Source organism: Podarcis cretensis, assembly GCF_951804945.1.
Source record: "Podarcis cretensis genome assembly, chromosome: 11".
Classification (NCBI taxonomy): domain Eukaryota; kingdom Metazoa; phylum Chordata; class Lepidosauria; order Squamata; family Lacertidae; genus Podarcis; species Podarcis cretensis.
In genome coordinates, this window is record NC_137180.1 from 63,616,125 (window position 1) to 63,631,591 (window position 15,467).

At 45.4% G+C, this 15,467-nt stretch overlaps 1 protein-coding gene across 2 annotated transcripts in view; it reads right to left on the reverse strand.

The window, feature by feature from the left end:
• Positions 1-10,580: 10,580 nt before the first annotated feature.
• Positions 10,581-15,467, reverse strand: part of FAM219A (family with sequence similarity 219 member A) — a 64,953-nt gene continuing 60,066 nt past the window's right edge. The window contains exons 5-6 of one of the 2 annotated variants that reach the window (XM_079995154.1): positions 14,709-14,763; positions 10,581-10,884 (exon numbers count right to left, since the gene is read on the reverse strand). In XM_079995154.1, the coding sequence (XP_079851280.1) occupies positions 10,729-10,884; positions 14,709-14,763 (211 nt within the window). In that variant the 3' untranslated portion in view covers positions 10,581-10,728. Of the gene's footprint in view, positions 10,888-14,708; positions 14,764-15,467 lie in introns of both variants that reach the window. The other variant, XM_079995153.1, reaches the window with a different exon arrangement.

A 15,467-nucleotide genomic window follows, 5' to 3' on the forward strand; every position in this document is an offset into this window, starting at 1 on the left:
ATCTGCACAGCCCTTCCTCTTCCGAGCACAGAGCCTCTGCGTTTGCAAAATGCTCCCTCTTGTGGGGACTAATGGGCTTTTGCATATTTTTTTTAAACTTCGCACATCAAGTCATCTGCAAAGGAACCTCTTGTGAGCAGCTGCTACATTGCAGAGCGTAGAAGCATATCCTATGGTGTATACTTAAGCTGTCACGGGGTACAGACACCCACCTACCTGGGTGTATTCTGCAAGTGCACAGTAGAGCACAACACACTCCCTTGCACTTTCTGTCACAGATGATCAGTAATAGCAAACAATTTTTATTGTAGGGAAATTTGTCAGCTATTGCTCATCTTCTGACCGAGGAGCCCTTAAGTTCTTTAACGCACCATTTGAAATCATCTGCACAATGACACTAAGCATCACTTGGAAGTCCACATCCGGATTGAAGCAAGTTTTTAGCTACCTGCTGTGGAATCGGCGCACAAGTGACCTTCACTGCTGGAATATTCACATAACAGCACTGCAAAAGAATCTTCTGAACCAGCCCTTAAGAGTGAGGATCAATGGTTTATATCAAACCGCTAACTGGGAGGAAGAAGAGGAGAGTCCCTATTTCTACTCCCATCTCTGCTATGAGGCATGGATACATATTTTTACAGAAATATGTGCAAAAAACAAGACACAATTGACTGGATCGGAAGCACAGAGAAGCCTGCTTTGAACATGATTCAAGAACTGGGCCTGTACAGAGTGCGGCAACAGCTTAACTAGATTTCAGAGATCCGCTCATGGCAGCTGCTTTGCAAATGGATTAGGTGCAGCTAGGAACTGCAAGGCTTGCCAGGAAGTAGGAAACTCCAGCCTCGCGAGTCCATTTTTGGTCTCTCTGTGCAGTGCGTACAATGGGATGAAGTGGGGGTGTTTGTTTGTGGAAGGGCCAGGTTCCTGCAAATGCTCTTGCCACACAGCACCCTTGGAGAACCTTCTGCCATGTAGCTTTTAGAGACCATACACCCGTGTTGAGAGACGGGTTAAAAGTGTGTCTGTAATGCACATCTGTCATGGACTAAAAATTAGGCTGTTGCATGCAAGCCCCTCCAGCTCACAAGCTCCCTGGGGTTAACCACTGAAGGGTGCTAGTCATGGAATGTTCAAGATCAGGACAGCTTCTGTTAACAGATGTGCAAGGTCCGTCTACATTGCAATAAATATTACCTATGGCCTAGCAATATGGAGGTTGTATGTCCTGCAGAAAATGAACTTGATTGAAATGGGGCAGTTGAGAAAGTGGTGAGCGAGCTAAAAGGAGCAGGTCACACACCTGTTAGGTACTGGAGAAGCTGCGCACTAATGACAGCAAGGGATGTGGAAGGGCAATTGGGCATCATGTTTTAGGCTCAAAAGCAAGCAAAATGTATTTATATTATTTGCTGATAGATTTTTGGAATTACAGGGCGAAAGTCGTCCTCTTCTCTTCTTCTCCAGTGGTTGAGAGACACCCAATGAAGCTGCAGAGGCAGGTTTCATATCTATGCTTTTTTTAATATTAATTCTGTTACACTACACACAACCAGTAACAATGATAAATACTGCAATGGAAATGTTAAAAAAATATTATACATGTTTCATGTCTTCCAAAAACCACATTTCAAAAATAAATTAATGCATAAACCTGTTGGTAAATCATAACAATAATAATAATAATAAAATAATACACAACTGAACGGATCTGTTTAAGGCAGTATTCTACATGATGGGAAAATGAGGACTGTGCTACATCATTTGAATCAGAAAGCAAAAGTCAAGACAAACATTTGCTAGAAGACGGAGGCTGGCTTACTATGAGTGGGCATAACCAATATGAGAGAGTCCCAACTCCACCACCCTAAACCTGTTTCTGTGGCAAGGTTAAAAGGGCAGCGAGGCAATAGGTGTCTCCCAAAGCATTGCAGAACAGAGCCAAGCTTTAACACCCAACATGGATTTCCAATCAATCAATAGTTTAGACCAGCTATGCCCAAGCTAGTGCCCTCCTGATGTTTTGTACTACAATTCCCCATCAGCTCCAGCCAGCTGAGATTGGGAAAGGCTGATTCAGACTGAGTACCCATCTCACTTTTGGTTGTCTGGCACACCCAAGAGCCAGACGTTGGTGGGAATTCAAAGCTTGGCTCGTGATCAGCAATGTATGTCAAGGACTCCTCCTGCAGGAAGAGTCTCAGCAATTGATGCCCAGTCATCCAGGTTCTCTGGCCCTGCAGAACACAGTTCTGAGGAGGTGACACTCCTGAAAGGATTGGCATTTAAAGAGACGTTTTTCCAGTTTGGGAGCACAGACACACGTAAGACGCATTTCCTCTAAGACTGCTTTCTCTTGAAGACACCACTTCCTCTGCAAATACGTTTACACACAATCAGTCATGGCACATATTACAGGGAGAACACAGAAGTCATGCACTGGATCATGTCCACTGTACCAGAACAGCATCATGTCCTGATGCAGTAGCCCTGATAACTTTGCCACGGAGCAGAGTGGAGGGCAGGCGCGGTTCAGCAGATAGTGCAAAAAGGTAAAAACGAAAAAACGAAGGTCGCCTCGCCCTCCACAAAATAAATAAAAAGGAAAACAGCTGCTTCCTGCGAGCTTCTTCCATGGGCAGGACCCCTCCACTTCTCCCAAATGAATTGTCGTGTGCGCAAAAAAAGGTCAGGGCAGATCTTACCCATCCAACGTTGGTAGTGAAGTGCAGGTTGCCCAAAAGCCACAGACAGATCAACTAAGACTTCCGAAAGAATTCCCAGAAAGATAATTGCTACAACACAAGTTAAAAGAAACAGCCATGAGTGAAGGATTGGCCGGGGTGAGGAGTGGAAAACAATCTGTAGCCACTTTTTATGTCCCACAGAGCCACTTGCAGCCACGGCAACCACCAAATGCACATGACACCCAAGCAGCTGGTGTGGCTGCCATGTTTCTATGCATACCCACGAAGGAACTGCGCTCCAGAATGCTCCAACACATTACTGCGCTGTGGCGTGCCTCTCTTGGAATGTGTGGGGCAGCTGTTTCAGGGTGTTCAGGGCAGGCCCTGAAAGGTGCCAGAAATGTGAGGTTAGGAAAGAGCCAACTGGGAGGGCCATTTCAACAGAACAGACCTGGACTGTTGGGGGGGGGGAGTGGGAAAGAAAACATTAACTGTGAAAAATCAAGGTGTGAACGATGGATTTGTGCAATTTAACAAGGCTTGTGAGTCTAGAACTAACCACTGGACACAGATACCAAGGTTTACCTGTGACAACTAAATTACACTTGTATGGCTCTTGCGGCCATTCAACCACCCCCTATTTGCCTGCAACTCCTCTAGTTCTCTATAAACTTTTGTTTAGAAACAGAGGGGGATATGTGGCATGGCGTCCTACGATTTTGTGTTTTCACCTAACCCCCTCACTGCAGCACATAAACAGAGGGACCCTGATCTTGCCTACGTACAACACAGAGCTTTACTCGAGGGTGCCGTGACATGTCACAGTATCACCCAGTTTGCCAGAGCTGCTTCAAATGCCAGTTGGAACTGGTGGGCTCGGCCAGGCAGAGAAGAGACTCCTGGCTGTGCTCGTGACAGATCCAAGAGTTTTCAGAGAACAGCTGCCATCACTGAACAAGAAGCGCAACGGGAGACAGTGCTCAGACAACCTGTCTCCCTGCCTGGTTAATAGCCGCAGAGGGTTCAGCAGTCACCTTTCGGCACTTGCTCCCGGCTACAGAAGCAGTTGAGAAAAAGAGTTTGGTTCCTCCCTCCAATAGGACAGGAACACAGAACAACACAGAGCGGACACTGTGACCCAAAGGGAGACAGAAGCAGTTAGTAGTGTATAAGGGCAAGGATCCAAAGATCAACTAAGATGAGACAGAATCCCTTAAGCCAAGGGAAGATTGCATCCAGACTGCTTGTTTTGAAGTATAATGGTAACTTGGTTCTCAAACTTAATCCGTTCCGGGAGTCGGTTCGATTCCCGAAACCGCTTCGAAACCAAGGCACGGCTTCTGATCAGCTGCAGGAGCTTCCTGCACCCAAGCGGAAGCCGTGGAAGCTGCGTTGGACGTCCGGCTTCTGAAAAACGTTCACAAACCTGAACGCTCACTTCCGGGTTTGCGGCGTTCAGGAGCTGATTTGTTTGGGAGCCAAGTCGTTTGAGTACCAAGGTACCACTGTACAACCATGTCAAGCCAAGAGGAAAGGGCAATGCTCTGATTGAATGCTCCCCCAGCGGTGAGTTTTGAATAGGGCACAGCAAGATCAAGTACTTTTAAAAGCTTACGTGGAATTCTCCAGCAATGCAGCTGAGGGGTGTGCCCTCAAGGCCAGTTCTGCATTTTGGGTACTGCTATAGCCCTCCCTCTTCCTGCGGGATCAGAAACCTCCCTCACTGACCGACCCCTACTTATGTCATTGCTTTGCGTTAAGTTTTCCTTGAGATGTTCACTATTTTTCTGAGCACAGATCAGAGCAGTCCCCACAAGGTCATGTGTGCTAAGGTTGTGATGAAAGGGGATGGAACTGATGCAGAAAGTGGTTAGGGTTTCTTTTAAAAGTTTCAGGTGTGTGGCAAATGTATAAAGTAAACTCAGTGCTTTTTTCACAAGGAGCCAAGGACCAAAGAGACCAGAGAGAGATTGGCCTATTAGAGTCTGCAGAGGCCCTAAAAGATGACGTCTTTAAGAAGGCATCAGATGTGTGGATGTGTAACATGGAAATCACAGACATGTGAGCCTGAGCATCCCTTCAGCATGTGAGATTTCTCCCAGAGCGTCAGCCTGTCTCCAGCATGTATTTTAATGAGTTGTATCATAATCTTGGTCTCCCTTGATGTCAGGCGACTTCTTAGATCATAATTTGTTGCTATGGAAACAGCTGTGTCACAGCCAAATCGTCTATCATGAAGTTGAAAAACTAAGCTCCGTTTTCCCTTAAAGATAACCGCTGGAAGAACCCTTGGGTCTCTCCTACAGGCACAAACAAGTGCGGGATTCGGAAAATAGCGGAAGTCTACTTGATATGACGGATTAAAAGAATTGTAGTGCTGATGAAGAATGCAAAGAGGAAATTGTAAACTGCAATTCACAGACTCTGAAGCAGCCACCGACTCTGAGAAGTGGCTTGGTGAAAAACTACAGATCCCAGAATGCAAGACAGGGCCACGATTTGCTGACTTACTTGAATCTTGATAGAGGCAAATCAGCAAGAAGCTGCCTGCTATGCAGATGGAATCCTTCTGCATGAGACTCTAAGGTGCTGGAATGCAGTAGAGCAAAACCTACAAAGTGGCTTCACTTTTCAGAAGCCACTTTTGACATATTTTGTGCAAGACAAAAACAATTACATGCTCCCAAATGACCTGTGTACATGTAACTTCATGTACATGAAGCAAACCCACAGAAGTCCTCAATACAGTCGTACCTTGCATCCCAAACACCTTGGTACTCAGATGTTTTAGCTCCCAAACGCCACAAAGCTGGAATTGAGTGTTCCAGTTTGCAAACGTTCTTTGGAACCAGAACGTCTGACAGGGCTTCCATGGCTTCCAACTGGCTGCAGGAGCCATGCTTTGGTTTCCGAATGTTTTGGAAGTCGAACGGACTTCCAGAACGGATTCCGTTAGACTTCCAAGATACCACTGTATCAAGTGACTGCCAAGCCATGCTTTGGGTGTAACGGAGTGAATCTTCCAGTCCTGTTGTATGTATGAAAAGAGGCTGAGAGCAAAAAGGATCAGAGAAAGTCACAGGCAGATGGAAAGAAAGAAGGAAGGAAGAAAGAAAGAGAGGGAGGGAAGGAAGGGGGTAAGCAAAGGAGACCTGAAAGGTATAGTGCCATGTCCAAAAATTAGTAACATGCAACAAGGCATATTTCATTCTCTATTAAGAGTAGCCACATTTCCGCATGGTTTAGAAAATAATAACAACAATAGACTCAAGAAGGAGCTTGAAATACAAGAGAACTGAATATTGCAACTTAGTTTGTTGTGCGCACAAGAAAGGAGGAATTTTCATGTTCCTCATGTGCTGGCTACCCCAAGGATCCTGCTTGTTATTCTGTTCTCCTACTTCCTGTGCTCTGGGGGTCCACTGTCCCTCTTTGTCTTTCCCTCTAGCTCAGCAGTTCTCAACCTATGGGTCCCCAGATGTTGTTGGACTACAATTCCCACCATTCCTGAGCTCTGGCCTTGCTATTTATGGGTGATGGGAGTTGTAGTTCAACAACATCTGGGGACCCACAGGTTGAGAAAGGCTGCTCTAGCTGTTCAGGAGGCTGCACTGCTGGGAGGTCAAGAGCAGCATGGGCCGCAGGAATGCAGAGACGCCATTCCGGCCACCCACAGAAGACATTCTGGCCAAGCTACCTGCAGGGGCACATACTGCCTTCTCTCTTTTGTCTCTGTGCTGCAACCTGCCATTATGTATGCAATCAATTCCAATATCGCTGCAGGAAGCTGGAATGCTGGGGTTGTATCCAATGAAGTCGCTGCATGACTGCAATTGCTTCTGCTCATGTAACAGGACTTCCACTCCTTTTCCTCCTTGCATCTACCACTGCAATCACGTCCCCCCGGCCACAAAAAATGCTCTGGAGGATTGGGTGAACCTGCAGAGCATATTGGGGGGGGGGTGGCGGCATGGGGGAGATGAGAAGTTCCATTGTTTGAGCTAAAGTTGTTCAATTCTAGCAATGCCTTTGCTGTATACAATTCTTTGTGTCCTGGGAGAGACGGACTGTTTATATCAGCAATTTCTGCTTCTTGTACCCACTGACTGGGAACAGCTTCTGTGGTCTCTTGATGAAAGCAGCTAACCACTCCTACTGTTTTGATTAGCAGACTCATTGGTTTCCCTCAAGGTGGAGCCAAGAGATACTACCCACTTCAATCTGGCTGCAAGCACTGTTGGGTTTTCTACTGTAAGAAGCTTTTCGCTCCAGGAAGCACCCTGGAGCCCAAGAGGAGGATCCACAGCTCCACTGCATGAAAAAAATATGGCCCTTAGACATTATGAAGCAGGAAAAGTCAGCGCTTCCACCAGCTGTGGAGGCTGAGACTTTATATCGTGGGTGCGTAGGTAGAAATACACCCTGGAATGGAAGCCTGGTTAAAATCGGCCGCTGCTTCAAGTCTTCAGAAGGTTTTGGGTTGTGGGGAGAGGAAGGGAGATGACTGACAGGCAGAATATTGCCCAGAGCAACTTGTGGGAAGGGATGCCTCATTTCACATATTTCCCCCCAACAGCACCAGAAACAAGAAGCCAATATCCAAGTGCATTCAAAATGAGGACATAAGCTTACCATTAATTAAGACTGAATGACTAATGGGGGCTTGGAGGTTAAATGTACATTTGCAGCATTTAAGCTAGCAGATATTTGCATGGCCACAAGTGAAAACGGGCCCTTCCTTTATGCTATTTGATGCTCTAATGTAAATCAAGGCAGTCCAGAAAGGCTTTGAGATCAAAATATCTATAGACACCAAATCCTCTTCCTTCCAGAATACCATCCTGCTTATGGGGAGTGTGATCCAACTGGAACAAATTCTTTCCAAACAGAACTGTCTGGGGTGGCAAGCTCTTCCTACTTCAGGATTTCCAAAAGGCAAATGAATCTTCCCGAGTATGTTCTCTTCCTTCCACCCCCACCTGAATTACAGAGCTAGGAAGCAGTTAAGTACATCCCCACAACCTATGGGTGTGTCTTTTCCCTTCTTTAAAATCTGAAGCTAAAATGCGAAAGATGGAAAGATGACTGCTCAGAGCCAAGGCCTACATGTTGCAGAGACTGAGAGGCAGCCATAATGTAAACTCCTTAATTTTTATAAAGCTGCTTCAAGTTTCTTAGAAGGCCCTTTGCCACATCCGTTTTCAAGCATAACCCGGAGATGAAAAGCCTGAATGCAAACACAGGAAGCATGTGCTGCAGATATATCACCTTTCGCCAATCAGGTGCCCTCCAGCAGTTGGGCTATACAAAGATGTGCTGTTTAGAACTGATGGAGGCCTATAGTCCTGCAACATCTGGATGGCACCAGCTTGGCTGAGGCTGATATGCCCATTGGGCTGAACTGATGCCCTGCTTGGTCTCTGTGCAATGTGTGAAATGGCCCGAAGAAACTGCAATATAGGAGGATTGTTGGCAAGCTTTCTGTGGCAGCCGCATGGGCCTCAGTCAACACATTCAGCTTTCCTGATGGCAACACCGCATCACTTATTCTCCCCCACTTATTCAATCCACCCCCTCCTCAGAAAACATACAGACACAAAGCCTAGGAGCCAGGAGAAGCCAAAAGGTTTTTTTTTTGTTTTTTTCCCGTTTTATGTCTCTGCACTGACCTCACTAAAACTGTGCCACTATTGAGGATTTTGGTGAAGAAGGAAAAGGGAACTGCTGTGGAATGCACACACCAGGGGGAACAGCTCACAGGTAAGTAAAATAACTTGTAGGACAAATATTTTCAAATCTCATCTCTTCTATGCACGCACGAAAAAGGTTAAATTCAAAGCTCAGCCCTTCCTGTCACAATCCAAAAGGCTGGTGGAAAATAGTAAGAAAATAAAAACTAGGGATTGCGCACTAACAACTTAAAATACTGTGTGCAAATTAAATATGGATTAGTTAATCTCTGGGGAGAAGCTCTTAAAAGGAATTAAAATGTGTTTTCCAAATCAATCATCCTAGGCCTAGGTATTATTTCTGATAAGGTAGTTTCACTCCCAAGTTCAGAGTTTTCAGTCTCTGCTGGGCTGCTATTCACAACTTGAAGCTCACTTGCTGCTGCGTTTAGGTCTTAGCAACCTCCCTTAATTTCAAACACCTAGCTCAGTACCCAAACTCCTGATGGCATTTTCCTACCCCCATATCTCAGTGAGGCAATCTTTGTTTTCATTTGCAACCCCTCCTGCTCCTTATTTCTCCTCTTCTGGAACAACAAATGGGAGCAACAGTGGCCTTTCAACCGATACTCTTCTGGAAAGAGCAGAGATCACTCTGCATATTGACACAAGGACGACCTGCATGGAATACTGGGATATGTAGTCTCCCCAGGTGGCAATACTGCATTGGATGGGAGGAGACTGCAATCCACTTCTTTGTTCTCTAACAGATTTGTGGCAATTCACAAGCACAGCTCCAGTGGAAAGTCTACATGGGGCAAAAAACTTGGCATTCCGAGGAATGGGACAAACCAATCTGTCGTGTGCTTATGGCGTTCGAAGCTTGGCCAATAGAGCCCTCTAAAGAGGTAGAGTATCAAATCTTTTTTTTTTTAAAAGGCAAAGAGCTCACCTGTTTTGTTACAAAGCTTGACACAACCTGAGTTAGCAAGCAGAGTAATACAGGGGTTAATAAAATCTGCCAATTTGCTTCCTGCATGCCTCCATCACCACTGATGGTCTGTGGCCATACAAATGCTGGAAAAGTTTCCCAAAGCACCAAACTGGCTAGCCATGCTGACAACTGATGGGACACTTCTCCAGGCACCAGTCTGCCAATGATGGCAACGTGATGCTGGTGTCAAGAAAGCAACACAGGCACTGTATGATGAGCAGCAGAAGCAAGGACGGTCCCTTTCCCTCCCTGGCTTAGAAGTTTCACTTTGTGGCAATCGAAACACCTGGCTCTTGGGAGCTGAAGAGCCACTCACGAGTTTGGGTGTGTGTTTGGGTGAGCCAACACCTTAAGATCAATCTCTTGCATGCGCAGAGCGCACACAGCCTTTGGGATTAGCTCTACACAACGCCAGGCCACGAAAGGGCAGAAGCTTGACCAACACAGCCTGTGTGGTCCCTGGAGCCAGAAAAATCTCATTCCGCTAATGCAGGCAGGGGCACACAGCCAACAGCAAAGCATCTCTTTTGTTGCCATTAAAAGGGTATGGGTACACGGACTTTGTCTCAAAAGTCATACAAATGCTTCTCAACTCCCATTCATGGGAACTTCAGGCAACACTTTAAACCTGATAAACTACATGGTGTTTTGCTTTGCTTTTTTACAATGACAGGCTGGTATTCAGGATTGCAAACACAAGCAAAGGACAAATAAGGGTAGAGTTGATTTTTCAGTAAATGTTCTCTTATTAGGCTGTGCAATGCATTATCTTTTGCTTAATGCTTCTTATTTGGAAGCACCTTGCAAATGCAACTTTTTTTGCCATTTGCGTCTAGTCTATAATCAGTATTTTTTTAAGTTGATTCTTCCTAGCTGACTAGATCTTCCCTTCCTGTACTTCACTCCTGATCCCACCTCCTTATTCAGGGCCAGTCCATCGCAGAAGACGTAGGCTCCCCAGGATTGATTCCAGCTCGTTCTTTCATTTCTGGTCAGAGACTTTTGCGTTTCAAACTCTGATTTCAACTCTTGCCCGCTAGAGTGAACTTGGGGAGGGCTCACTGCAGCAGCCACATCTGATCTCCTCCACCCCCTCCAAACTCCTGTATATGAATTTTACAAGCTGAGCCCAAGTCCAAAGGGATCCAATGGGCTTTCCAGACCAAGGAGCCGTATCTGGTTCACTTACTGTAGTTTTAAAATAAAAATGAGAAGAGGATCATAAAATGAATAATATATATATATATTATTTTTTGGTTTCTCCTGGCTCCATGAACACAAAGAGGTGCACGTCCTACCATAGGAGGAAGCAATGGCTGTTAAGTTTTACAGTTATAGTGGAAAGCACTGATCAACCCTTGCCAGGCTTCCCTCATTACTGGATGTGGCAGGCAGTGGAGGAGGTGGCTTGACAGCACATGCAAGTGGGGTTGACCGACTTCGGAGGGATGAGGTCGAGGTCCTCGTCATCTGGGATCTCATCTAACCGGTAGCCATCCTTTAGCAGCTGGATGTTCAAGTCCTGGTTGATCTGCTGCAGACAAAGAGTCAACAAGTCAAGGAACTGACAGTCCAACATCATCTCCCATACCCAACATGGCTGAACGGCAATGGCCTGGTCCATTTTGAAAGAGACAAGTGCTAAGAGGGAAGCCACAGCTCTGCACAAGGTGTCAAGTTCAATTCACAGCTTCTCCAATTCGCAGAAGGAAATCCTTCTGCCAGAGGGCCTAGAAAGTAACCAGGTGAGGTTGAAATTACTGGTGCAAAGATCTTTCCCAGCCCTGCTACCAGAGAACCAAATGGATATGGAACATGACTTACTGATGTCCCTTCACGTGTCAAAGAAAGAAACAACTTTCTGACTTTTAGAAAACATCTGAAAGCAGCTCTGTTTGGGGAAGTTTTTAATGTTTGATGTTTTATGGTGTTTTTACTGTTCTTCTGGGAGCCACCCAAAGTGGCTGGGGAAACCCAGCCAGATGGGTGGGGTCTAAGTAACAAAATTATTATCATCATTACAGGCCTCCTAACTTACTTTTACTTGAAATTTAAGCATGGTTGCCAAAGTTTCATTGACAGTTACTCATTTTTATTACCAACTCTGCTTTGGGTTTGTGTGTGTAATCCAACTAACATGCCCCATTAGCACAAGGGTTTTCACTTATGCGGAGGGACACCCTCACCCCCAGCGTGCACCCTGAGTCTTCCTCAGAACTGCTCCAGAGGCTTGGGACTTCCGGGTTAGCGCCATCGGCAATGGCGGCGTTCCTCTGACTGAGAGGAACCCGCTCCGTGGAATTCGGGTTGTGCCGCCGCGGCGAAGGCGGAGACCCCTTAGAAATCCCAGGCGGAGGAAGCCTGGGAACGTGGGATTCGGCTGACACCAGGAGCCGTACCCGCAGGGAAACCCCTTTTTTGGGGTTCCGAAGTGACGTGGGGTGAGCGGCGCGGTGTTTTGAATCGACCGCTATTTTTACGGAGTGAAGCCGCGTAGCCATTGCCGGAGAGCGCTGACTTTTTCCTGTGGACAATTGGATTTCAAACAACAACCCGTGAGTAGAACAGAAATTGGATTTTTAAAGTATTTTTAAATTGGCACCGATCGGGGAAGGTCTAAACAGGAAGTCCACCTCCCCTTTCTGTAAATATACTGAAGCAAAGAATTTGTTAACTAAGGTCGTGGAGAGTTTTATGTAAAGGATTTAAATTCCACTGATTGAAACTACTATCAATTTTTTTTTTTTTGGAAGCAGGGGAGCCTGCAGGAGAAGGTTAAAATTTGGGAATTGAAGTGCCACTTCCCTAAACCCGGGAGTGGTCTGCGAGAGCCCGTTGACGGTGAATAGATAAATTTGACAGCTGTCAAGCTAGCTGTCAAGATACAAAAGAAAGACTTTGTTTCTACTGTCTGTTTTTGTGTTTAAAAAGAAGGAGCTGTTACAATTTTACGTATGGGACCTTTGGGACTGTGCTGGAAGGAGTGATAAAAGGAACTTGTGTCCCTCTAGAGGGAGCTTTGGGATATTGTCGTAAGGATGCAGCTGGAAAATTGCTTTTAAAAGATAAAAGCTCTGAGAAACTAGCTTTTGACCTTGGACTGTTTAAGGATGGCGGTCGGGAAGGAAGTCGAGTGTGAACTGAACAGGACATTTTATCTGTTGGGAAAGCTGCAAGACCAGATAAATGTTATGGCTACCAATGTTGTAATCTTGGGAACAAAAATGGGCATTGGTAAAGAAGCTGACAAGAATTCGGCACAGGAACCTCTTCCAACTGAACAAATTGAAGAATTTGAGAAGGAGAAACTTGTTGTGATTAAAGTGATGAAAGGGGGAGCCGTAACCCTACAGAGGCAAATGGTGGATTATAATTTGATGCCTTACATGATGGCAACCAGGAGGAGCCAGTTTTTGGAGATGGAAGTCTGGCTTGGTTTGGAAAATGAAAGATGGAGAGATCACCTTATGTGAAGATCAAATGACTTTTGGGATATAAATCTGAGCCAGGTGGAGGCTGGAGCTTTTGGGGCCTTTGGATTTGAAAGGAGTGTGAAACAAGATTTGGAATATCCTACAGGCCCTACTTTTAACTACGGAAGTCTGGCATACCTGCTAAGAAGGAATGTGACTACCGATGGGTTGGAGCTTCCCCGAGATTTGTTCTTTAACACCAAAGACTACCAAAAAGACCAGCAGAGGGGACATGAAAGAGATTTAAGAGCCTCGGATTTAAGATCTCCGGGTTGACGGTTTTCCGAGATTGATGGAACTATTGCTAGGGGCCGAAACCGGGGAGGGGAGTTGGTGAAAGAAAATTGGGAAATTAAAATGTATATATTATAATTTGTTTTTTTTCTTTTTCTTTTAATGAAAGATGGGAAAATCATGGAATGGAAATTTTTTTGACCCTAGGGGAAATGTTTCAAGAATAAGTTCAGATATATAAGTTTTAATGAGAAATAAGATTAAATAAAGTAAAAATGGATGGTTAATTGGTGAAAGAAAGAAAGGAAAATTACAGTATAATAAGATAAGATATAAGGATAAAAATAAGGTGAAGGATTTGCTGAAATATCTATATAAATTAGAATACAAAGAGGGGAGATGTGAGGAGGTCAAGGAGATGAGTTAAGAAAGGGAGTTATATTAAGGTTTAACTTGTTCTTTTGCTTTTTTTGTTTTTTGGATTGTATCTTTTTTTCCCTTTTTAGCTGTTTTTGCTTTTTTATTTTCCTATTTTTATTTTTCTCTTGAATACGTTTTGTTTTTATATATTGTGTTGTTCTTTGTAACCTTTTAAAACTTGAATAAATATTATTGGGGAAAAAAAAAAAAGAACTGCTCCAGAGGCTTGGAGGAATCCCTAGAGCAGATTTAGCGGGCATGTGATGGTGGGATTCCCATTTGCAAGCGGAAAACATTGAGCTGATGTGTCACTTGTCTACTTTGGATACAAGAGTACAAGACATAGGACGCACCAGATGCTAAGACACACCTAGTTTTGGGGGGAGGAAAACAAGAAAAAAAATATTCTGAATCCCAGAAGCCAGAACAGCAAGAGGGATCTGGCTTCTGGGATAGCCTCTTGCTGTTCAGACTTCTGGGATAGCCACCAAAGCCTCTCCTGGGCAGCGGGATGAAGGCTCCCCCTGCCCAGAAGAGGCTGCGGGCGGCTAAGCTGCCCTCTGTCCCTTCCCCCCACCTCCCGCAAAAGCCAGCCAAGAGCTGTGCGCTCTTTAAAGGGAGCACGGCTCTTGCAGGCTTTTCTACAAGGTGGGAGAAGGATAGCCTGTTAGTGATGGCTGCTCCCTTTAAAGAGTGTGCGGAGCTGTTCTGGCTTCTGGGATAGCCCGCGAAGCCTCCGCAGGGCAGCGGGGTGCCTTCATCCCGCTGCCCTACGGAGGCTTTGCGCAGCTAAGCCAGAAGCTAGAACAGCGAGAGGGAGCGCTGCGCAGTGCCTGCATTCGCTCCATAAAACGCACACACATTTTCCCTTACTTTTTAGGAGGGAAAAAGTGTGTCTTTTAGAGCGAAAAATACGGTAGTCTGACAATAACATTTTTGGTAACACCTGAGATTTGAATGAGCTACATAGGGGTCCTATCCCATCAAGGTGTTGGCCTTAGGCTTCTTTCACTTCTGTGATAAAACTCTATAAAAGGTCCTCTCAGGCCACTCTCTGGATTTGGGCTGCAGAAATACAGGGACGATTGGTTGCTTCAGCGAAAGAAAACCACCACTAAGGGATACTGCCTTTGTAAAAACAGCAGTCAGAAATTTGCGTCCCTTCGGGAAAGAGAAAAATATTTCTAAATCTTACTAAGGGGAATGAATTGAAGGCACAGGAACTCACCTCAGCTGAAGAATATCCCGAGGAGGAATATCTGGACATGTCAAAGTCGTCATCACTGCAGAGGAAGAAAAAGCGCAATGAGGAAAGAGGACTTAGTGAGTGAGAGGGACCCTCCAGAGCTCACTGGCCACATCACTCTTGTTCACAGAGTGAACATGAAGGCAGATTTGCAGGATCCACCAACAGCAGCACCTGCTTCCAAGAGTGACCACCCAGATGCCTCCAGGTGGCACTCAAGCAAGGCATGCCAGGTGACGCCTTTCTTCTCTTGTTGTTCCTCACACCTGACACTCATTCAGAAGGTACACTGTGCATGAGTCTAGGAGTGGCTACTGGCAGGCCTCCCCCAGAAATTTGGGCACCTCCAGAGGACCTGTTTATTGAGCATTCCTCCAGAGCTACTTGCACAACGCTCATGTGGAAATTAGATTACAACCTGGTTTTTACTGACCACCCCCATTTCTTTTGCAGGGAGATTATACAACAATGAGCATGCATCCCGATTTACTTATGAGGTCTCCCCGTTAATCATTCTTTCATTCCACACTGTTCAATGCATTTTGACTTTAACTTTGCTATCTGCAAGAAGTCAGGCTCTTTTTGCAAATGGATTTGTTGTGTTAGGGAGACAAGCATTTTAACCCACTTAAACTGGATTTAATTTCCCAATAGGCAACTGAATCCCTCCTGTGAAATACAGACAATAAATAAAATTCCACGTTTTAGCTCTGGAGAATGAGAAACTTTGCCATGCTGGCC